The sequence below is a fragment of the Apteryx rowi genome, unplaced genomic scaffold (genome assembly GCF_003343035.1).
Source record: "Apteryx rowi isolate R43461 unplaced genomic scaffold, aptRow1 scaffold_1151, whole genome shotgun sequence".
NCBI lineage: Eukaryota > Metazoa > Chordata > Aves > Apterygiformes > Apterygidae > Apteryx > Apteryx rowi.
In genome coordinates this window covers 16,417-41,503 of record NW_020447366.1, presented here as the reverse complement: position 1 = coordinate 41,503, position 25,087 = coordinate 16,417, and the positions used below count along the sequence as shown (strand labels likewise).

At 37.7% G+C, this 25,087-nt stretch overlaps 1 protein-coding gene across 3 annotated transcripts; it reads left to right on the top strand.

Moving 5' to 3' along the window:
• The first annotated feature begins 512 nt into the window (after window positions 1–512).
• On the top strand, window positions 513–12,785 carry MAT2B (methionine adenosyltransferase 2B). Of its 3 annotated transcripts, none has more exons than XM_026080346.1 (7): window positions 520–723; window positions 3,996–4,190; window positions 5,097–5,211; window positions 5,508–5,660; window positions 8,518–8,711; window positions 10,055–10,168; window positions 11,171–12,785. In XM_026080346.1, the coding sequence occupies exons 1-7, from the start codon at window positions 688–690 to the stop codon at window positions 11,339–11,341; spliced, it is 978 nt and encodes a 325-aa protein (XP_025936131.1). In that variant the 5' UTR covers window positions 520–687; the 3' UTR covers window positions 11,342–12,785. The 3 variants fall into 3 exon arrangements, with proteins under 3 accessions (XP_025936149.1, XP_025936131.1, XP_025936141.1); XM_026080356.1 differs by lacking the exon at window positions 520–723 and adding an exon at window positions 3,431–3,452; XM_026080364.1 differs by lacking the exon at window positions 5,508–5,660 and having other exon boundaries at window positions 513–723.
• The last annotated feature ends 12,302 nt before the right edge of the window (window positions 12,786–25,087 follow it).

The following is a 25,087-nucleotide window of genomic DNA, read 5'->3' as shown; positions in this document are numbered from 1 at the left end:
GCGGGGCCTGGGGGCGGCGCCGGGCCGCTGCGCGATGCTGCGGCGCAGCGCGGCCCCTCGCGCGCTGCCGGCTGAGCCTGGTCTGCGGCTGCCGCCTTTTCTGGCCGCGTTCACCCGGGAAAGGAAGAAAGAAGGAGAGAGAAAGGGAGCGAGAAAGAGCAAGTAAGAAGAGTGGGACGTCGGTGTAGAGAGAGAAAGAAGGAGGCAGAGAAACAGATCAAGAGAGAAAAAGATGTAAGGAAGAGGGAAGGAATGAGAAGGAGAAGCGTCCCTTTAGACGCTTATTTTTTTTCCTCTATGCGTTACAAGATTTGAATAACTTTAGCTGTGTTTATCATAAAGATTTTTTTTGCTTTGTAGCAAAAAACTAATTCTGTTAAACTCACTTGTTTACACTTGCTTAATTTTAGCGTCTCCTACACCTAGATAAAATTATTTTATTCGTAATAGAGCATATTTTACAGAAATTCCCTATATAATTATTTTTATTTAAATCTTATTTGATTTGGTTGCATTTTATTACTAACAATATTCCACAGGTGTAGCTTTTAACTACTGCAATTATGAGTGTTTGAGGTCTATATTAAATGTGTTGCAACTTCTTGTCAATGTTAATGTGTATTCACTTTTTAGCACAGCGCTTTAAGGAAAATCTCTTGGTTCTTTGGTTGCTTTTCGTTCCAGTGGATGATGATGTCAAAGCTGAATGAAGAACTCTGTTTTGTCAGTGACTTCCCTGTTCCGTTCTGTGTCATTGGGGGATTTTTTTTTTTGGTCATCACATGTCGTAAATCTGTGTTATCCCAGTAGCTCCTGATTCTAGCAAACACTGCTTAAAATTGAAACTTTCTGCATTCATCGTGATTTTTTTACTATCGAGTTCCTGACTCCTTGTTCAGTCTTTATACAAAACTGAAATACTTATATCTCAGTTTTCAGCTTGAAACTCATTATACATTATTATTTTTGTTAATTATACTCTTATTTGATATCTGAGCGGTATCTACAAAGTGATCTTAGGTTTCTTAAGTATTGCTTTTTCATCTTTCTTTCCGTGTTGCTACTTGCATATTCTTTTTTTTATGTGAATGAGACCACTGAGTGCAGTTCCTCTGTTTTTGGCTTCAGTCTCCTGTTGAGAAATCAGATTATCACCCTAGCTAGGGCTTCAAATTTTATTTCCATTGTTCTGATCCTTAGTGAATATTGAACAACTGATAAAGCACAACAAAAATGTTTATTTTACTATAGAGCTCAAAAATTGTGTATTTGGGTGGGAATATTATTCAAAATTAGGTGCTAATGGAACTTTTTGTGTATTACAAAGTGATGACTTTGAATGGGATTGACTGCTTCTGAGTGGAGAAACATGCCTAAAAGATATGTTAGCTAGACTAGTCTGAACAAGAACTTGTATTTCTTAAGGCTATAAAACTCACAAGTAAAGGAGTAACATTCAAAATCTAGAATGTTCTGTATTCTTCTTTACCTATAGTCTATTGTCTATACAATAACTGGAAATTGGTCTTTAGGAATACCTTCTAGCTCGTTAGGTTAACAGTTAAAACCAGTCTGATGTTTTAATTGCATTTTGTTATTAATATTCCAGTCATATTTAAGGAAAAAAATTATAAATTAACAAAACGGAGCGAGAAGATGCTGCACTATATGTAGTTTCCGTGAAGTACAGAGGTTATAAGATAGTAGCAATAGATTTTTTTGCTCCCTCTTCTCGAGGCCTTGCTGGGTTAATTTTCTGCAAGATGGAACAAGTTATAGGAATTAAATTTTTATTTCATAGGAATTAAATTGTTAACCATTAACAACAGTCTTGCTGATGCGCTGAGGTATGGTGCTCCGTACCTGTGCACATGGGCAGCCACGAGGCTGCTGCAGCTGCCTCAGGAGCGCTGAGTCTCGGCTCTTCGGACTCGGAAGCTGTGTTGCCTGCGGTTCCTGGGTCTGGGACAGGAATGCTGTTGTAGCCAGGGGGCCTTCTGTGAAGGAGCAAGGCAGCACTTGAGGAAAGAGTTCATCTGCACAGGTTGTGTATTTCATGAACTTTTAACTTCCAACAAGGTGAAATAATTTCAGCTGGTAGTCACTTTGCTTTGAATTTACGGGAAGCACGTATCGCTTATCTTGACTTCCCGGAGACAATTGACTAAAATCAGTTAGTCTTGCAGAAAAGGGCAACAGGACACAAACTGCGTGTATGCATTGCTAAAAGTCATGATTATGTTCAGTTCAAGCTGTGCTGTTAACATAATACCCTATTTTTGATATATAGAATAAATGAACTTAGATGAATGACATTTAGGAATAACGGATTTTACAAGTGATGTGTTTTTGGTATTTGCCACTATTTCTTTAAAAATTTCTGTGACGTTTTTTGTGAACCTTTGAACTCTTTCCTGCAACAAGTCTTTGATGTTTGTTAATGGACACCTCCGGTTATAGAAGCACTGTTCTATGAGAATCTATCCAGGCTCTGCCAAGATAAAAAGTACATAAAAAAATAAACCAGTACTTGCATGTTCTTGCTTATGCTTTTCAGAGAAACTTGGGCAGCCTTAAAAATAGTGAATAAACTTGTGTTCTGAGGTAAAATTGACTGGAAAGATAATGTAACTTTTTAAACTTCTCTTGCTATAGTTTGTCATTTTCCTGAAACAGTCCAGATAAAATTACTAATTTTCATCTGGTACTGATGGTAATAAGTTGCCCTTTGCCCAAAGCTTTATATCAGCAGAAAATATATGGAATGTGCTGAGAACTTTAAGCTATCATTTTGGGATAGGCTGTTTCCAAAATGCGACCCACCGCATACCCTCATGGAAGAAAGCTTTCTGACTGTAAGGGTGAAGGATAGACAGCAGTTTAGAAGCAACTTCTGTTGCTTGCTGTGTCGCAGCCAAAAGGCAGTGGTGTGCAACAGTGCTCCGAGTGTGACGATGTGCAGGGGTGAGCGTGTCGTTAGAACTGCATAGCAGAGAACCCCTACAAGCATGTAACCCGGTGTCACAAGTTGTTCTGGTATGTGATGCGGTCAAGAAATCCCAGGCTGGTAGATTCTGTACACGTGAAGTTTTGTTCTGTGTTTGCATGTGGGCATGTGCAGTTATTTTTGGTTTTAGCAGACTCTCCTGCTGTGATACATGCAGAAGGAAGGCATAAAAGGAAAATTAAGGTTGCGCAGCCAGCCCTGAGTCTTATGTTTGCTGTCTTGAGAACCTGATGATCCAGTCGGGGAGAGCAATGAACTTTGTGTAAACTGATATGTACACGGTTGTCTCAAGCACTGAATGTGCTGTAGTTGAAGTAAAGTTTTCGTATGTTGTACAGATGGAGAGTTCATATAATCAGATCACTTTGGATCTTTTTTTGTAAAACAAAGAGGAGAGAGCTGTGTCTTCGTTTAGACCAACACATCGGTCTAAAAATAAACAATGGTGAATTCTTGTTCTATTTAATAATAAAATTCAGATCTTTAAATCTCGTGGTCATTGTAGATAGGCCCAGAGAGAGTTGTACTGTAGATATTGCAGCCTCTACTGGACACAATCTATACAAAATAATTGATTGCAGGATATAGACCCTAATCTTCAAAATATTTTGGGTCCATTTTTAGAAGACATTAGTTCCCTCATTTCAACTTGCAGAGTTATCACTTTCTGAGTGAACTTTAAATTATGTCCATTGAATTTGTCTTCATTAATGTCTGTTGTTTTGTCTTTTGGTTCCCTGCCCCCATGGAAGTAAATGAGGTTCTGGTTTGAATTCTGTGTTCAGTATCTTCAGGAATATGCATAAATACAGTATCACTGCTCCTATGCGTTAGTGTTCAATGAGACACTCGATCCAAAATACTTCTGTAGTAAGGAAAGATATTTAATACAGTAGCACTGACTGCAGCCTTGCTTGCTTAAAAAAAAACCCAAAACCTCAACAATAAGTAACAGTAAAAAGAAAATGTTCTGTTCTTGTTTCCCTAGGAAGATGTTGATATTCCCAGTAGGCGAGTTTTGATTACTGGTGCTACGGGACTTCTTGGCAGAGCTGTGTTTAAAGAATTCAATGGAAACAATTGGAACGCAGTTGGCTGTGGATACAGGAGAGCACAGCCCAGATTTGAACAGATTAATCTTCTGGACTCTATTGCAGTTCATGACATTATCCATGATTTTCAGGTAAGTTTCTGGAGTATGAAATAGATGGATAGGGTAGCTTATACGTTTTCGAGTAATCAGCTTACAACGCTGTCTGATACTCAGTTGTTGTAGCTTTAGTGGGGCTAGTGCTGTTTCAGAGCTCTGAAGAATCACAGGCAGCTGCCTTTTCTGCCATATCTGGGGTACAGATTTGCTCTGTAGGTGCAAACTGTTCTGAACTTTCCTTATCGTCACCATGCATACAGCAGGTACCGCAATACATGCATCAGCACACTTGCATTGGTAGTTGAAAGAAAAAGCTGGACGTGTTAGTATGAAGTAGTTCTTCTGATGTTGAAGAATACCTAAACACAACATCAGTAACTGTATATTTTGCTTGCAGTATAATAAGAAATACACTGTATTTTCAACCAAACTTGTAAGGGAAATATTTAAAACCTGAAATAGATTATGCAGGGAAACACTCTAGAAAATGGCTTTAAATATCTTGTTAATAGTCTGCATGTGTCAGAAGAGCCACGTGTAAATGGTTTGTCTGAAAACAGTTTAGCTAACACTTTTTTTTTTTTTTACTATGATTATGTGTGGCAGGATGTTGTGTTTTCCCGTGTTTTCTATTATGCCAAGTTTAAAAAAAAAAACTTTCTGTAAGATTGAAGTTACTGATGATTGTGATTGCAAAACTAATGATCCAGGTTTTTTTGATATTTTAATATGAAATCTTGAAGCAGCTTGATTCTGTTTAATTTCCTAAGGAAAACACATTCCTCAGAATGCCATGATTAAAAATAATGCTGCTACTTTTATTACTTGTCACAACTTAGTGAAATGCTTTTTCATCTGAGAGACCATATCTCTAGAGTTAGGGTGCAACTGTAATCTCTTGATAATGTTCCTTGTTTAAAATTAGTCTTTCATTTCCAGCCTCATGTTATAGTGCATTGTGCTGCTGAGAGAAGGCCAGATGTTGTAGAAAGTCAACCAGATGCTGCTTCTCAGCTCAATGTGGCTGCTTCAGGGAACTTAGCAAAAGAAGCAGGTAAAGAGACCACCTCATGGATTTGTTTTCTTGTCAGGATATTGCACTTATTTATACAGGAACATAAATATGAATAGTTACTTAAAATGCTAAGTGTCATTTCTGCTAGCAGTGTGCTAGCAGTCCTTTTACTGTAAGGATAGTGGCATGTATATGTGAAGGGTTAGTGAACAGACAGACAGAGGGAATGAATAGGGCTAGAAGATGAGGTCTTTTGGAGCTTTGTTTAAAGGTTTATTGAAATTTCAAGCAAGACATGAATTAAGATGGACTCCATACGAACATTTTCTTCCTAGCTGGAATTGGAGCGTTTCTGATCTACATTAGTACAGACTATGTATTTGATGGAACAAATCCTCCTTATAAAGAGACTGATGCACCAAATCCCCTGAATTTATATGGTAAAACAAAACTGGAGGGTGAAAAGGCAGTCCTGGAAAATAATGAAGGTAAGAATACACTTGGAAAATTTTAATACAGGCTTTCCATACTTTCCATACTTAGTTGTATATTAGCTTAATGGTTTCATAAGACAGTAGTAACATAGTAGTAACATTGTAAAACCATGGAAACAAGATTTAGAAAAGAACGTGATTAGAAGTCACTCTCCTTGCCTGTATGGGATTGCTATTGCTTGTAGGTTACTGTAGCTTTATTTCTTACTGTTTGTGCTGATTGTCATTTGCCTTGTTAGTCTCTGCTGATGGATGTTCATAAGCCTTTGCCTAATTTAAATCAACTATTTTTAAAGAAAAATAAAATGTATCATCAATGTATTTTAATGGCACAAGCTTTACTGCATTTAATATATAGCTGCTGTTATGAAAGGGGATGCATTGTAATCATTCAGAATGTATGTTTACTTAAAGGAAAAACAGATTTGTGATTCAATAATAATGCAGATAAAAATCAGCATACATTCCTGCTGCTATTCTTTTGCTTTTCTTCCTGATCTCCAGGCTGTCCATTTCATTTTCATCCACTTAGCTTACTATGCTCCTAGTTCTAACGTTTCTTAAAAGATTAGTAATGTATTTCCATTTTTAAGCAACTAATTTTTCTTATTTGATTTAAATCTTTTTTTAATGAAAATTGGCATTCAAAATATACAAATATAATTTTTAAAAGTGTACTTAATAAAGAAAAAAGAGTAGGACTGAATTTTCATCTACATTTAAAACTCATTTCTTCTATAAAAGAGAGGATTGATGGTTTCTAGTTAGCATGTTCTCAGAGATCTAATCTTCAAATCTAGTTTCTATTCACAGATTATAAGGAAAGAAGCATTTCTGTTTTTTTTCAAGGAATTGAAGAAAATAATCTTTGTGTACCTGCAAAAGAGGCTACTAATGTGAAAAGTCAATATAATACTCACACTATAATTTTGCTCTTCCTAACTAGAGAATTGAACAATTCATAAATTACAGTATGCTCTTTCACTAAGTAAATACATGCTATCTTTGAAAATGATAGGCCTTAATATAGGTTTATCATTACTATTAAGAAACTTTTAAACTTTTAAAAACTTTTTTAAATTACTTCAGTGGAAAAAATCTTATTTAAGGAAAAATCAATTTAAATAAAAAGTATTCACTCCACCTCTTACTTAAATATCATCTCTGAATTTGACTATGATGCTGTTTGCTCCCTCTTCTAGATTGGTAATGARGATAAGACTGCAACAAATTCAAGTACGTGTGGGTATCTTGCTAGATCCTTCCCCCAACTCAACACTTCAGTTTTGTTTCATAACCTTTTTGAGCGTGGTCTATCAGGCAGTAATGGTTTGCTGCAGTGGTATCACTAGCGGAAGGAGTTTCGAGATGATGCTGAGTAAGATGCTTGAAATTGTCAATTCTGTTCTGTCATTAAAATTTAAATATGTTATATGTATTAGTCTTCCAGACATTAATTTGCTAATGCTGTACAGATAGAATTCAGTCCATCGAATGTCCGTAGTTCTGTGAAGATCTTCCCTAGTAATTTCTATTATGTAATGCAAGAAGCTCCACTAATCATTTAGTGTGTTTTATTTTGCTTATGAGGAGATACCACTTACATTTAGTACTCACGCTCATAAAACTAAAAAGCTTCAGCAGGTCTTCAGAACTGTTGGTAGTGAAGCTTATGTCCTTTTCAAATCTCAGATCACTCGCTGAGAGCCAAAGGAAGGCTGTCTTCTTCCCAGCTGTTGAATACTTCTACAAATATTCTGAAAAAGAAAATTTAGGCAATATATTAAGTGAGAAGGAACATATTTGTTGTGTGACCAAATAACAGTTTTTAGAGCAGCAGGACATGAGTGTCATGGCGTTTTTTTATTGTATTTGTTTTTCTTGTGTATTTTTTTATTTTTCTGTGAGAATAATCTGTGTGTTAGCTTTTCTTACTGTCTTTCTAATACCCATAGCATTTTCCTACAGATTCTTAAGAATTGCAATGATTAGGTAAATTCCGCTTCTAATTAAAAGATGGACTGACTTTTTTTTTTAAGTGAAAATACCTGCCTTACTCCTCATGAATGTTTATTAAACCCTTCTTGCATTGCCCCTTAAACAGGCTTCTGTGTCTTCCTGACTGAGATATAGTAATATAAGCTAGTCCTTCATAAAATGTCCTACTCTTTGCACTTGCTCAATGTCAGTTTAATTTCTTAATTCACTCTCCTGAAATCTAATGTTATTTACTGCTGTGCTCTGTGAACCTGTTCCTTAATTGTTAAATTTATTGATTCCAAGGTTCTCTTCTTTGTTCTGGTAAATAATATCCTGAATATCATCCTTTATGCAGGGGATTTCTGCATGCTTGGTGAAAAATCCTGGTCTGTAACTGATGCCTAAATATGGTCACTTGCAATCGGTGAAATTTGGGATTCTACCCAAATTGGCTGGAATTGGACTGTGGGAATTTTTGTTCCTGCTCTTACCCAGGGGAACAGGGAATGCTGGAGTAACTGTGTAGTACCACTTTCTTCTTTACCTGTTGTTCTAACCCAAAAAGTACTGGTGCTTTTTTTTTTGCCCTCTCTTCTTTTGTGTTAATGAAATCTCGTACAAACTGTGGCAATCAAAGGTATAAATGAAAATGTATTCATATAAACTTACTGTTATAAATTGTTTTAACTGAGCTAAACTCAAAATGATTATCTGAGGACAGACATAGTACTCGCATTTTCTTTTTGGTTTGTATATGCATAATATCACCAAGAGACTTCTTAACACTTTTGAAACATCCTTCAGGTTATGTTACAGTATTCATACCTATTAATAACACTGCTAATAACTCTTAAAATATTCTTCTTTTTAGATGCTGCAGTACTTAGGATTCCTGTCTTGTATGGAGAAGTAGAAAGACTGGAGGAAAGTGCTGTGACTGTTATGTTTGATAAAGTCCAGTTCAGTAATAAATCGGCCAACATGGACCACTGGCAACAAAGATTTCCTACTAATGTCAAGGATGTAGCAGCTGTTTGCAGACAGCTAGCAGAGAAGAGAATGCTGGTAAGAAATCGAAGAAAGAAGCCTCTTCAGGCTAAGAACAGAGTTTTTGGCTTTGTTTCTGAAAACTAAGAACTGCCTATAACCTGCATTTTCTTCATGTTTCTGAAACACTTTGGAAGGGGCAGGGAGGGGCGAAGTATCTGAAGTACAACAATACCTTCCCTTTACATGACTGTGTTGTTACTCTGATATTTGAAAAAAAGTGGGTAAAGTGACAGGACAGATCTGTCTGAAAATTGTTATGTTTCTTCTAATATGCAGGAGAGAAATGCAAATACCTAACCAACTCTAATAGGCTTTCTACGAATTGCTATTTTGGACTAAAAAAGCATATATTATTTTGGTGATTGCATGCAACTCTCAAAGATGTCCTTGAATGTTTTATTAAGAAAATTGAAATAGCAAAGATGAGCCATTAACTTGAATATTTTATTGCATTTATTCACCACAATATTTTAAGATCGCTACCTTTGTGCAAAAAAAAGTCCCACATTGTCACTGGTATGCTCTGACTACTCATTATTCCTGAGAGCGGTTTGCCAGGTTTAATTTGCTGTTCAAAATGTTGTTTAAAAGAAACCAGTTATCTTACACACTTTCCCTACTTCAAACTGGAGAAGACAGGGGAGAAGTCTGTAACAAGTGTAACTTTTCAGCATTTTTGAGAAGTGACTATCTAAAACTGACTTTTAACTTTCAACCTTTGTACTAGCAAGATTATGCTACAGTTAAGTGGCAGGCTAATAAAGGTAATATAAGGTAAAATAAGTTGTCGTTTTGATGACAAAGACAGCAGTGAGGTCTACTACTTCCCCCTCTTTTTTTTGTGTGTATATATATGTGTGTGCATGTATATATGTATTTCTGTATGTGTGTGTGCGCATATGTATATATATATTTTTCCCTATAAATATGTTAAAAACAGACCCCATACACACGTTGTGGGTGTGGTGCTATGAATCTGTATGGTTTTCAGGTTATATTTGAGAGCTTCTGTGGTGTCTCTTGTACTTATCTTAGAGTAAAAGAATAGTATGTAATAGCTGAGTTCCTCCTCCCCAGTTGTTTAATCTTAGTTGGTTCCCCCCCCCATTCATTCTACAGAAATGAAGCTGTTTCTGAAAAGTGAAGTCAGATATATGTAATACCAGTTTCCAGTCTCAGTCCCCAATCAGGTGTAGTCTGAAAACACGCGAGTCATCCCCAGAACATCTCAGTGAGGTGGTGTAACACGCCTGTCAGGATAGAGTCTTGTCGGAAGCTTATTCTGCCCGCATTCTTGCACAGGAATCAGTCTGAGGGCTAGCTTCATTTCTTCACCTGTGGTTCTTGTTTCTTCCTAGGACCCATCAGTAAAAGGAACGTTTCACTGGTCTGGCAATGAACAGATGACTAAGTATGAAATGGCATGTGCGATCGCAGATGCTTTCAACCTTCCCAGCAGCCACTTGAGACCAGTAAGTGATGTGTACAAGCTGTAGAAAGATGGCTGTACTTTATCATTTCAAGCAGTAGTGGCTATACTAGAAAGCTTCCTCTTCAGGATAATCTGAATGATTATGTCCAGCACAGGAGAGGTATTGCTGAGGATGCTGTTTGGTATCTAAATCAGGAAAACAACAGCTACTTTGACCTGCTGGATTATGAAAATTACTTAGTCAGTAATTGGATTATCAGTCTTTTGTGTAATGGCATTTCTGCAGAACAGTTCCCCTCAGTAGTGAATAAATCTGTTTTGCTTGTCATATTTTTGTCCTTAAAAAAGCTTACAGATTTACAGAATGTTAATTTGAAGGTAGGAATCTTTGAGAACATTTCAGTGTCCAGATTTATTTCTGAATTCATGTGCTTAAAACCTTCAAATCATTTTGCATTGCTTAAAACAGACACTTGTCCTGCAGTAGTATTGACATGGAAAAATAAGATTAATTTAAAAGACATAGTGATAATGCTATTAGAATTTAACATTATTTTAAAAGTAAGATTTTATTTGGATACAAAATACATTTTTAGGATTCTGAATTAGCAAAGATTGGAATTAAAATGTGGCTTGGAAGATGGAGAGAAAAAGAATGGAGAACACTAAATTAGTCTGATTTCTCCCTGCCCCCCACCCCGATCAAATTCTCCAAGTGTATTGATCAAGGCATGGTTCTGTCAGTGTTTTTAGAGTGTATTTTGCCTCTCGAGTATGGTCATAGGGCAGTAATAGGAATAAAAGGTAGAGGAGCACAGGTAGTGAGCAGTAATCGAATGAGGAAAAATTTAACAATTTAAGACTTTACATTTTTGTGCCTGACACCTCTTGTGTTTCAAAATGAAGTTAATCATAAAAACATGCAATATAGTTGGGGGCGAGAGGGAGACACAACACACCCATATGGAAAACTGTGAATGAGAACTTCTAAATGAGATTTTTTTTCCTGCCATTTTTAGTTGTTTCTTTATTTGTTTCTAAGATTACTGATTGCCCGGTTGTGGGGGCTCTTCGTCCAAGGAACGCTCAGCTAGACTGCTCCAAGCTGGAGATGCTGGGGATAGGTCAGAGAACGCCATTTCGAGCTGGGATCAAAGAATCACTTTGGCCTTTCCTCGTTGACAAGAGATGGAGGCAGACGGTCTTCCATTAGTTTGTAACTTTTTTAGTAAAAGTATGGTATGTGGCACTTTTTTAAAAGAAAAAAAAAGGAATAGTTTTGTATGCGTGTTCTTAAATTGTGACGTTTATGAGTTTTCATTTAATCAGGTAAACATATGGTCTTGCACTAGTGAAATTGTTAGCCTAAAAAAAAGTTCAGTGACAAAAACTGAGCCTGTTTGAAGTCATGAATCTTTCCTTCCATTCGTACCAGTCTAACTTAATATCTATTCCTAGTGAATTATGGTTCTCGGTAATCGGTACCATTTGATACTAAGAAAGACTTGGATCACCTACTGTAGACTTCCTTTTGGCTAAAATTTACTGTTGATGCTTAAGGTCCGTGCTATTGTTATATATACAGTTTCTTGTCATTAAAAGACATGGTCAGTTACTTTATCACCAAAAATCTCTGAGTTTTTTGTTTTTAACTTTTGAAGGTGTTCTGTTGAAGTTAAACTGAAGCAGGAATAATTGAAGTTAAATGTTTGTTTTGCTTGAGCTCTGATCAAAATGTTTCTAGAAAAGTGAAACTTTATTTTTGCAATTATCAAGTGTACTTTTTATGCTTGAAATATTTTCAGAATGTTCTGTATTTTGAATGGCTGCAGCTTCATATTTGTATAATATATTATATGCATCTGTTTTAATGGTGACTTAAAAATCCAGGAGAGGGTGGGGAGCAAATAGTTTTGACCTTTGGGTTTTTTTTTGGGGGGGGGGGAGGTTTTGTTTTGTTATTTGGGGTTGTTTTTGTATAAAAGCATGAAGTATCTTCTTTTGGGGGAGTAATATTTGGGATTGGTAGAATTAGTGGGAGGAAGGCATTGCTAGTCAGTAGATGTTACACAAGTGAGGAAAGGTATTTCAAGAATTTATAGCACTGTAGCTTCTTTTGCACAGACTCTTGGATCTTGCACTAATGCAGCTTATTCTGTAACAGCAAAGTGTGTATGTTGAAGGTTTACACCATAATAATGTAACCACAACAGTCTATAAGCAAACCTCGAATCTGCTCAAGTCTAGTCCTTAATGTTGGACTCAGTTCCCAGTTAAAGTGGAGGAAGAACACGCTTTTTAAAGATTAGCCTCTATCTGAAGTTGTTGGAGTCAACAATGTAAATGCTCTGAGATTGCCAGCAGATCATTAGTAAAACTAGGAAGAGCTGCATTTTGATGATCATCTATTTTTCTGAGATTGAAATGGGGTGGGAGGGGGCAGGCAGGGAGGAGAGTGTTCAGCATTTAATAAAAAAGGGCAGAAACAGACAAACTAAAAGTCTTTTAAAGGTCAGCTTTCAATTCGATTCTTTTGAATTCCAACTAGCATATGGTAAGAGTTCATAATCCTGATTTGTTTTTTAGTCTGAAGTCCAGATGCACACATGGTAACCTATCTCCAAAATTACAATAAATATCTATTGTCAGCATCAGAAGCAGTTGTTGATTCTTTCTTTCCCATAAGGATTTGTTTAGTCTGTCATAAATATTTGTGGTTCTTCTTGAAATCTATGTGCACTTTCAGTAATTTTTTTTTTTTTTAATTCAATTAACTTATTTCCAGGGTTAGATTAGGGTTTCCTCTATCAGTGTGCCACTGCCTGGGAAAATGAAATAAATGCACTCACAAAAAAAGGTACAGAAGGTTTTGAAACCATGAGCCTGAAATCTCCTGTGCCTGAACATGAAGGTTCAGAGTATATCCTCTCCACCTGCAGGCAACTAACTTTTCATTAAACTTTATACCATTTTTTTTTTTAACTCACAGTAAATATAAACAGATATGAAAAATGAAGGGTGGGTTAATCAAAGACACAGAAAAAAATTTAAGAAACACTGAGGTGGACAGTAGGCTTTCTCTTCCAGTGTGGTTTTTTTTTCTTGTCATGCATATCAGAAGTGTCAATTTTTTATTAAAATCAAGTAAATCATCCTCTGAGTGGTTCTCTTTTTATTTCATTTCTACAAAGGGGACATGTAAACATGTTCCTATTTTGAAGACAGCGTATGCCATTCTGGATTTGTTGCTTATGGCTAGATCCACAAACAAAATGGAAATGTTACAATACTGACCATGGCAGCATCTGATTTTATGCAGCCAGTTACCCATTGGACTCCATTAGCCCTGAATTAGATGCTGAAGAAAGGTTATATGCTGAGTATGCTTAGCAAGGAATTGTTGAAATGGATAATAAATGCTGTGTGGGTTTTCAGGCATATCTGAAATGAGACACCCTATACTGGATTGTGAGGAAGTATCTCCTTTAGCTCAGGATTCAATTTAGAAACCTTCCTTGGTATAGTTATCTTTCTCTGAAAACATATTGAAACTAAGTGTTTGAGGGGGAGGTTGTTAGAGCACTTAGCCCTTTTTTATGAAAAGGGTGTTTTTTCCAGGATTATGCAAAATTGTATCTTCCACCTACAGGAAAGTGCCCTAACCATTCATTCCCTTCAACTGGAATAGCACTACTAGCACTGCATGCGTTATTTTAAATTGAGCAGTTTTACCAGAAAGGAAAAAGAGGACCTCTTACTGTTTCCCCCTGAAATGTTAAGCACCTCATAGGGATGATTAGGGCGTTTTACTGGGAAGGAAGAGAATTGCAATTTTGAATTTTTCCTCACGCTGAGGAAATAATTGAGTCCAAATCTGAATTCGCTAAGCACTGAGCTGTGAAATAAAATTATCTCATTTACCTTTCCACTTGCCCTTGTTTGTTCAGCTTCCAGTGCTCTGTTAAGAGAGCAGCAACTACTGCAGGTGTGGGCAGAGAAATAGCTACTTCATTTATCTCGGAGGACTGACTGATACTCTTGAGACTGAAACACAAATGGGCTACAGGAGCAGAATTCTGGAACTTGTGTCTTGAAAATGTGTTTGCAGCTTTCAGGTAGATGAGATGGTAGCTGACCACTGATTTTTGAGGACCCAAATATGGGAGTTAACTAACAAAGTTTCTTGGTGGTTTTGATTCTTAAATATGGGGAGATGCAACTTTGTCCCCTTTTAAATTGGGACTAAACTTTACATTTCATCCTAGGGCACACTCTAGGGAACTCCCCAGGTTTTAAAAAAAAGGTATGGGCTTTTTTTCTTAAGATCTTGTACATTTGCAGAATCACTTTTGTATTATTTAGTAAAATATACAGTTGTTCAAATAGGAAGTAAGGGGTGGGTTGGAGAACTTCATCCTAAACAGTGTTCCAGACAACGTTTTTGCACAAGGTGTTGGACAATATAACTTGACTGTATGTATTACAGCTTGCATGTGTTGTTCCCCAGCCTGGGACTTAATTCCTCCACATAGAAAGAGGAGAGATATGTTAACCTGTTTGAAAAAGAAGCTTCTGGAACTGGCTGTATCAAAGTCTTATTAATTTCAGATGTTCATAATAAGTTTCGAAGGACTGCAATATGACCGGAAGATGCAAAGAAGACAAGGGATATATCAAAAAACTGTGATTTTGTTAGTTGCACACTTGAATAGTTGGATGACCAAAGATACACAAAAATCAAATGTTTGAACAAAATGAGTTTTTCCACCTCCTATTTCTTCCCTTCCCGAAAAAGCTAAGTAGTTTAGATGCATGTAAAGTCTATGTTCAATAAAAAATATATTCCCAGCTAGTCTGCAGTCCAAGAGTCTTGTTGCTAGTGCTTTTTAAAAAGATGTCTTAGGTGCGGTCTTTATAATTCAAAATTTATTTGAAATTGTTAGGAAAATCAACCTAAAATTTTTGAATTAAGCACTGACTAAAAATGGGTTAAAATGGTAGCTCCTTTTATTCATTATCTTTTACAGTGAGGCTCAAAAGTGTAATCGAGATTGAAGCTTCACTGTGTTGGTTCTTTTGACTATGAGTTGTAGTGAAATTCTGCCTAAACTCTGGCAAAGAGATCATAAAAATCAAGGTGTTACAATTAAATATGTTGGAAGTCCTAAGCTGAAATATTCTTTCCTGTTGTACAAATGCGTAATAACATCTGGATTCTGTTCAGATGACAATGCACTTTACTTCAGTGTGTTCCTGATGTAATTTAGCTATATATATATGTATTTAGCAATGTATTTTTCTGGGTTTGTTCATAATTATATTATAAAAAATAAATATCAAACTCTATGTGGATGTCTTTATTTTACTAACGTAATCTGAAAGCTTGGATAGATTATGAAGGTGAAAGGTAAAAATGTTCTTAAATGTCATATCTGTTCACCACAAAGCATTTCCTGCAAAGAAACATTACATTCTTAATGTTTAAAAGGTGAAATTCATAGCTTTTTTATACAACATAACAGTTACAACCTGATGTGACATGGTCCTGTGCAACCTGCTCTAGCTTGAGCCAGGGGACTTGGACCAGAGGTCCCCTTTCAATCTCAACTATTCTCTGATTCTGTTACAAAATCAGTAAAAAATCTATCTTCTTTGACTTAAATATATATGTAAACCAAATACAGAAACAACAATTCCTTTTACCTTTTTTGTATCAAGTTGAGAAATAAGGAATCATTATGTCAAAGGGTTGCAGTAGTAGAAAAATGTCCCCCAAAAGAAAAAATAATTCTTACCATTTCTGTGAAGGAAAGACACAGCTATATCTTGTCAGAAAGAATTTGCATCCTAGGCATTAAACCCCTCCCTGCCCTTTAAAGATCAATAGGACTTGCTCTGGAGATTGTAATTTCCATTACATTTTCTTACTAGATAAACACCTTTCACGACACTTCTCTCCTTTGGCTGTAGATAGTCAAGAGAATGTTTGCAGCTGGTGCTGTAATATTACAATCACTTTTAGGCTGCGTTACTGTTGAAAGAACTGTTTTAATCTTCCCTTCTCTGGCTTTGTGTTCTGGCTCCATGGCTCTGTAGGTATTTGTGCAGTTGGATTGGTCAACAAGAGCCAGGGACCTGTTCTGGGTCAGAATCATGGAGATTGCATAAGAAAGGATGTTCATGTGGAGGAGAGAGAATGGCGGCTTCTTATAGGGGCGGTCCGATTTCTGCCAAGTTAAAGTGATTGTGAAAATACAGCATTATAATGTTAGCCCTGCCTGAAGCCTCATTCTAGGCTCATTTTGCTATTTATATTCATCTAGTCATTGCTTTCTGTCAGCTAAGGGGATAAAGAATGGAAAAGTTGCTATTTTTAAAGCCTCAGGTTTTTTGTAGGCTCCAAAGAGGCACTTTACTTAATCTTTGTATCTTCCAGGCCTTCTAAACCCAAATGACAGATTTTTCATGAATGAAATTAAGTTTCTGGTATCACCTGTCCCTTTCTGACTTATTTCTACATAAAGATGAGATTAAGACCATAAAGATTTGTCCCTAAATAAAATAAAATGTAAAATAAAGAAAATTGAACTTAGCATTTTAAAAGAAATAATTTCAGTTCTTTTCACTGTCTCCACTGTTCTTCTAGGGAACTGTAGTATTAGAATTAAAAAATAATAATAATACAACCTATTTATTCCATTTCAATAAAGAAGTAACTTGCTGACTGCTGTTGTGGCCTTTTTCTCACTTTTAAAGCTATTTTTATTACCAAGGCTTCATATCAGTGATGTCTATTAGTTTTTGTGCACAGGGAAGTTTCATGTTACATTGTTCAAACAATGGCACAGTTCTGTTTTTAAATTCTGTCCAAAGCCCCTTCTGGTGGATTGCTGGGCTGAAATACAGCAAAAAGGTTGTCCGCTTCACAAAGTTGTCATTCTCTCACTTAACTCCATTTTGCTGTTAAAGTTTGCTGTAAGAAACTTAAATGTGGATCAGTTCCAAAAATGGCATGCTTCACCGCACATAACTGACGATAAACTGAAAAGCCATCAAGTAAAGGTACAGACTTCTGATTAGACTAGTGGACTTAAAGCCATGAAGCAATATCTACTACCAATTTCCCAGAAAGCTGGGCTACTGTGAGTTCAATAAAAATCTGACATTTTTCAGGAGGGAGCCTTTGAGGAAATTTCTTGGCTGTTTAGGGAAGCACTGAAGTATAGAAGTGTTTGCCTGTCAGTAGCAGTTCTGTAGCAGAAGTAATCTCCAAGGGCTTTTGTGCACAGCTGGATTTTCGTGACCAGCAGATTTATAAAACAGATCATTGTCAGTTTTTTTTCAAAGAGGTTTAAACAGCCTCCTTGCAGTTTCAAGTTCTCTATTTGCTAATAGACTAAGGATTTTGCAAACAGATTCCAAAAGCAAAAGGTAAATATATGCATCAAACTTCTTAGCTTCAGATTCTAGAGTTCTAGATTCTATTAAATTCCAAAATTGAATAAATTCTCTGATAGATGCTGAAAGGAAAATACAATTGATGATATCATAGCTCTAAGTCTGCTTTAGTACTCTGGGATGCAGAATGTATGGGGTGAAAATAAAATGGGAAAATCAGACTTGATGTATGAAATCCTGTTGATTATTAGGAGCCACATTTTTGAGAACATGTCAAAGTCTCTAGGGAAACATCCAATTTCTGCTCAAAATTATCTTTTAGCTTCTCTTATTTCTTACTGTATGTTATACAGTAGATTCTAAATAAAACAACAATGTCAAAAGTTGATGACATTTCTCATCGCACAAAAAAGAAATGTAACATATAAAATGGCAGATTGGCATTTTTGCCATCTTCTTGTGTCTGCTGCTTGGAAGAGGATCTGTCCAAGTGATCGGTGCATCTGTCAGTTCTGTATTTAATTACTATAGCTGAAGGAAGGCAGAAGCAATTTGCTCTGAGTGCTGCATCCATGTGCAAAGATGATAGGAATACAACACTGTGCAATCCAGATCCCTCCAGTAGGCTACAATTGTTCTGTAGTCCACTCAAAACTAATATACTGATTTTTAAAGCTACAGATAGGTTAGGATGCTACCATGCCAGTGGTTAACCCATCATTAACCCATTATCTTCCTTTGAGAAGATGCATTTAAAACACTGTGGTGAAACACAGGGACTGTAAATGAAGCAGTGAGTTTGGGGATTTTACTGTGTGTATTTTATAATGAGAGGTCGACCTCTCAGAGAACATCTCAAATTCTGTGAAGTACAATGAGCAGACCACTTCATAAAATCCACTGCCATCTTGCTGTCCAGAGTTTCTTTGCTTGAGTAGTTGTGTGTTCATTTTTTCATACCTATTCACAGAAAAAGTTAATGAAAAATAATTCCTATGAATGAAGCCGTTCTGTGTGTACAGTTCAAGGACAGTGTTAAACTTTGGAAAGGGTTGAGATCACTCACTCAGCCTTGCATGGCACCACTCACCTGCACTAACTTCAGACACACATACGTATGTATCTGAATTCATCGGCCTCTACACGGGAGAGGTGAAAAAGTATACTTGAATTAAGACAATTGGCTTATGCCAGTTTTTCTGTGGGTGATCTCACAAGCAATAACTAAGCCTGTTACAGGGGATTTTTTTCCCACTGTGTTTGGCAGGGTGCACATCTATTTAGGAGGCTCAGAAAGTATCCTGTGTGTGGACAGCATGCATTGCAGCATGCTAACTGCTCCTCCAGACCACCTTAATGTACCCTTAGGTCCCAGTCTCCTTTTAGGAGCTCCGTGGGCAACCCAGTGCCAGTAGGGCATCTCCGAGAGTAGCAGAAGAGCAGGTCAGGCACTCAGTGGGGTGCAAGGGGAGGAGTGGATGCTCACATCTGTGCTGGTGTACCTGGGGGGACTTGGATGACAGGTGATAGGGGTAGGAACCACAGCTGCAGTGCCATGAGGATGGACGTGTTTTCTGTATATATCATGCTGGGGCTGGAGAGGGAGGGAAGAGGGAAACAAAAATCAAAGCTTCACATCAGTATTTCATTTTGTTTTGGAATTTTTTTCTCTTTGAGTGTTGGCTGCAATTACAAGCCAAAAGGGACAATTTAAATCTAATTTACTTCCTAAATGAAATGAGAAAACACATTAGCTGAGTGAACTGTGACAGACCTGTGCATTCTTGTCAGATGTATTTAATTTCAAATGATACCAGTCAATTCTGACCTAGATTTACATAAGGTTGATTTATATTAACACACTAGTGACGTAAATTATCCAAGTTTTTAACCATTCTGTTTCCACATTCTCTATAACTAAATGAAATCTGGACTCCCCCCCCCCCCCAAGTGGCACACCTTTATTTAAGCTATGTGTGTTATGGTTTAATGTGTTAACTTTACAACCAGCCACTCTCACATATAAAAATTCTTAAACATCTAGGGATTAGGGTATAAGAGGAGCTGAAATGAACTGCATAATAAGATGGTAATATATAGCCTCCTTCTATATACACTGCCTTTGATGAGATTTTGGAGTTCAGAGATAAATTGAATGGTAAGCTTAGCACTATCTTAAGGGACCTTGAGTTGTAGCCTTGGGCTGGAGGAACTTGTGGCTTTGCAGTGTCATTTGTTTACTTTATAACTTGTATTTACCTGAATTTGTATTTAATTAAAACCTTAGAGAAATGAGGCTTCTGTCTGAGATGGCTTCTTTATAACCTGAGAAAGGGCTCTCAAGTATGATTGGCTGTTTTGTGACACTAGCTTCCAAAATAATGACTGCTGTGTAATGTTATAGGGCACTTGTCAGCATGAAAAATTGTATTTAATAGTTACAGAAAGAATGTGTAGACTGAGGGGATTAGAATTACATTAAAAACACTATCACAGCAAAGATTTCTGCCTGTGCTTAATGTTCCATTGACTTCAGCAGGGTTCCTTACCATGCTTACATTTAAGCACAGGCATATAACTTTGAAACATCAGTGCTTGAGAATACCTTGATGAGGGGTAAATAAGGATACAGATTGTCGTCTCACATGTATTTTAACAGTGTAGTTTGATAGCACTCCGTTGGAGTTACTGTAATTCATATCAGAGTGAAGCAATTAAGTTTCAAATATTTTTAATGTGGTCTAGGAACTGTTAGCGATCACAGTGGATGTAATCGCAGGGGGATCAGACCCCAACAGCACTGCTCCTATCCCAGCACCAGTGAAAATTCTGCACTATTAAGAGTATATGCAGAGAGGACTTGCACTGAACTGTATGGGATTGTTGTGTCCTTGACAAAAGCCAAAGGAGGGGCTAAACATGTGATAGCATATGGCATGTAGATTTTACTTTAAAGAAATCTAGGAAAAATAATAATTCACACAGCTCTTACTATAAAATACAGCACGACAGGGAAATTGGAGGAACAGTTTATACGAAAAGGTCTGTGTCTGGATGTCTTGTACCAAAGCACACTCTTCTACCATTTGAGCTAAGTGAACAGCTCACTTCCATAGTTAGCAATTGCAATTACAGGTGCTTAGTCAAGTTGGCCCATTGCCAAAGGGCAGAAATGACACACTTGGCCCATGTGTCCAGAAGGAGCTTTTTTGAATCTCCAGGGCCCATGTTCTTTAAAGTGCTGTTTGTATATGAAAACTTCTTCTGACCTCCTGGTATCTTCCTCCTCTCTCTATCTGTTCTCCAGCAAATACACCTTTTTTGTCATCAGTAGGAATTTTAATTGCTCCTATTTTCTGATCCTCATTATAATTTTTTTTTCTTTTCCTGCTGTGTTTGATAAAGGTAAAAGGCTAAGTACTTGTTGCTGCTGTCTTTGTGGGAAGCTTCCAGAACAGTCCTATACTTTATAATTCGAAATACCCAATTCTGTTCTTGCCTTTTGATTCAACCAGTGCTTTGTATTTTTATTTTTAAATCAAGAAATGTATGGCCTTATTTTCAGAATTACTGATTATCATCTAACAGTGAGCGCACTCACAATTCTGAGTCAACAGAATCTTGAAAAATCAGGACAGTGGTTTTGCAAAGCCTTGAATGATGGATGGGCAAATAAGGTATGGAGAAATGCTTACTAGGAATCAAGGGAAAGAATCAGTAAAAAAGCTTGGATCTGTATACCACTCCTAGCCACTTAGTTCTGTTGGGTCAGGAGATCTAAACGGTAGCAGAAATATCCTATATAGGTTCAATTAATTCAACAATAGCCCTGAGATCAGCTCTGAGGCAAACTCCATCCATGAGTCAAATATTGGAAGGAAAACACTAACTACACCATTTCTACTGTAAGGAAAGTGGAATAATTGAAACAGCTGAAAATAGTAACTTGGGTCAATCAATGATCTGGGGGAGTGACAGAGTGCACTATCGGCTTTGGGGGGTCTGAATAGCAGCCTGCCAGTACCTATGTGGAGGTCATCAAGAAGATGTCATTTTCACAGTAGTGCCTGGTGGGAGGATGAGAGACAACAGGCATAACTTGAAACATGAGGTTCAGACTGGAAATAAGGAAAGACTTTGACCTCCTGGGGACAGTCAGGCAGTAGAACAGGTTTCCCGGAGAGGTTGTGCAGTCTCTGTCCTTGGAGGTTTTCAAGACCAGACTAGATAAAACCCTGAGCAACCTGGTCTGACCTCAGAGCTGACCCTGGACTGAGCAGGAGACTCGACTGGAGATCTCCTGAGGTAGGTCCCTTCCAACCTGAATTATCCTATGATCCTATGACAGAAAAAGGTGAAGAGAACTAAGAAAACATAGAAATAAGTGAAACATTATTTTGTATTTATAAGCAGAAAACAGCTGGAGGGGGGGGGAGGGAGGGGGAATCAGTAAGGAAAGAGGAAGATGAATGATGCTGATTCTGCCAGGAATCTAAATGCATTTCTTTGTGCCATTATTCATGAGACAGGCTGAAGAAGGTCAAATTCTGGAAACTGGAGTAAGTGAGATGTTAAAAGGTTTTATGATTATGCTGGAGCAGAGAGGCAATTAGAACTATTAAAAGCTGACAAGGCACAAGGTCAAGATGAATTACATATTTCAGTATTCAAGCAGGAGTGGGAAAAGAAATAGTTTGTGTAGCACATGCTTTGTAACAGTGGAGCTTCAAAAGATAGGTGTAGGTCTGAAAAACTGAAAATTAACAAACATGCCCTTGTATACAAGGAGGCTTTATTTTGTCCATGTTCTATTTCCACAGGAAAAGAGTAGGAAGGGAAGACTTTGTGAAAAGAAGGAAGGGTACAGAGGAAAGCAAAAAATGTTCCTCTACAAGATGGACTAAATATTTTCCTGAAATATTTTATCTATTTATCTATTATAAATTAATAGTCTTGCAAACTATTTACAAGAAGAAGCAATACAGTCACACAAAGACAAGCAGGAGACAAAAGAAGGTGTTTTATCCCCTCTCAAGTATTTAAAAATCAAAAAGGCATTAAGAAGAGCTGCTTATTTCACTTAGGTGAAGCAGTGACTCCAGACATTCTTCTGTGAAGACTAGAGCACCATTCTTCCTGAACTTTGGGGGACTATACTTTCTCTGATCAGCTAAAGGAAAAATAAATAGGAACCAAGCCTGTACATGACTGTTTCAAGTCTTTATTAGATACTTAGTTCCAAAGCAAATGCAACTGTGTACACTGATGACAGTGATACACAAATGCAACAGTACTAAGAAGAAAAAAAGGCATAAAGAGACACAGTGAGAGTACAAGACAATCAGTATCAGTAAACAAAGTCCTATATCCCAAAAGAAGCAAAATAACATTAGCATAGATATGAAGATATGCTTAACTCAGCATCCAAAATATCAATATACATAATATTCATCTTATCTTTTAATGAAAACAAGATGCAAACAACCCTACTGTAAGAGAAGACCTCTGCCTTAGAAAGATACTTCATTTTATTGAGATGTAAGCAATGTTCAACACATTATACAGTTTTATTTTACAAAGGTGTTTCAAGGCTGTTGGAAGCCAGGCACTGAGCAGAATATGTAAATACCCGTCATACATACTAAGTCTCTAACCAATCTGCAGTGCTTGTCTCATTTACGCAAGGCCTGTGTACTTCATGAGGGTACTGTTCACCTCAACCTGTTTTCAAAGGCACTAAAAGAGTATTATGTATCCAGTCAATGTGAATTGGATGTGTAATCCATAGTTGAACCTTTGTACTTCTGACATCTCCTCTATTCTTTCTCTATTCATTGCAATTAAATGGGGAGCTTTGCACAATGTCTTCCTCCCTCCTGCAGAGAACTCCTCTGGTTTATTCTATCAGGAGAAAGTACAGCTTCTAGAAACCTCATCTAACTGTGACCACAGGGGCTTCCTGGTAAGTGCCTCATACCTCACAGACCTAGAGGCTTCACTTCAGTGGAGGTCAATATTAAACTAGGGAGAGATAAAAGAAGAGAGCAAGTTATAATCACAAGGTCCAGACAAAAGGAGGGGACCTCCTAAACCCTTGGAAATGCTGGGCCTGGGCCCCTCACAGACTGTACAGAGCAAGGGACCCTTTCTTTCCTCCTGTCTCTGAGGTAACGCATGTGGATTTGGTTTAGTTTCAGATCTCAGACTATGACTGGGCTCTTTTTTGTTTGATTTTTGAAGAGGACATCCAGTGAGGAGGGGTGAGAGAGAATGAAAAAGGCTAAGAGTAGGGCAATAACTACAAGGGACAATACAGAAAACAAAAAGAAATACTGCACAGATATGAAGAGTGCAGGGGAATGTAGTTACCAGTGAGGCAAGAGGCTCAGATTTTGCAGACGAGGGTGTACTGCAGACAGACGTCAGGGCCCTGAAGGCACCGCAAGCCCTGCAGCCCCTTTCCCCCTGCCCAGGCAGGGTTTGGCTGTGAGGCAGGATCAGCCCTGACGTGCTGCAGAGCTCCCTGGGACCAGACTGCTGGGACACAGCTCTGTGAGAAAGAGCTGTGGAAAGCCTTGCCAGGCCCTTCCCCTGGCCCGGGAAGCAGCATTTAGCTCAGGTCCTTGGCCTTTGCCTGAGCGATGGTGTTCCTATGCCTGCCCTGGCCTCGTACTCAGCTGACATGACTTCCTGACTTGGCCTCGGGCTGGCCTTCTCACCCTGTGCTGGTCGGGCTGCCAGGCTGTTGCCAGGCTCTGCTCTCCTTGTCAGGTACGGAGGGACTGTGGGCTGGTGGAGGAGGAGCCTGGCCTGGCTGCTGACTGGCCACCTGGCCCCCAGCTCACCTGCCAGGTGGGGTGAGCCTGGTGAGGCAGTCTCTCCTGCTGCTCTCTGGCATGGTAAGTGTTAAGACAGGCACTTTCAGCTTGGCTTTTCCAAACTGTCAGGCCTTCATGAGAGGAAAATCCTCTAGGCTTGGTGAGAGAGCAGAGAGGTATCTTATGTTTCCTTTCTTGAGTCTTACTGGTGGTCATTTTGACTTTATCTTTAAAAAGTATATATTTTACTGATAATTTATTAAAAGACAAAGTGTGGTATCAGGCACCAGTGAGCATCTAATAGAAGTGGAATGACTGGAGGAAAAATGAGAACACTGCAGGCTTGTAAATCTGATCTCAGTAGCAGAAAATACATGGAGAGCAATTATGCACACAGACCATTTAGATATATGTAATTGCTTAAGGGGTAGTCAGCGTGGATCCTGGAAAAAAGATTAGTCAAGATAAATGTGCTTGGCGGCTTTGAGTAGGCAGGACAGAGAAAGTTGCTATCATTTATCTGGATCATGTGAAAGGAGAGGGAAAGTTTCTTAATCCTATACAACCCAAAAGATGACTCATTTTCAAAATCCATAAACATGGTTTGAGAAAGGAGAGCTAGTGGACTGGATTATAGCAGATAGAGACAGCAGGCATAAATACAATATAACAGTTTTATTACAAAAATTCTCCATCTGATTTTCAGAGACTGCTTAGCAGGCCTCTGAGGCTTTGCATTTCTC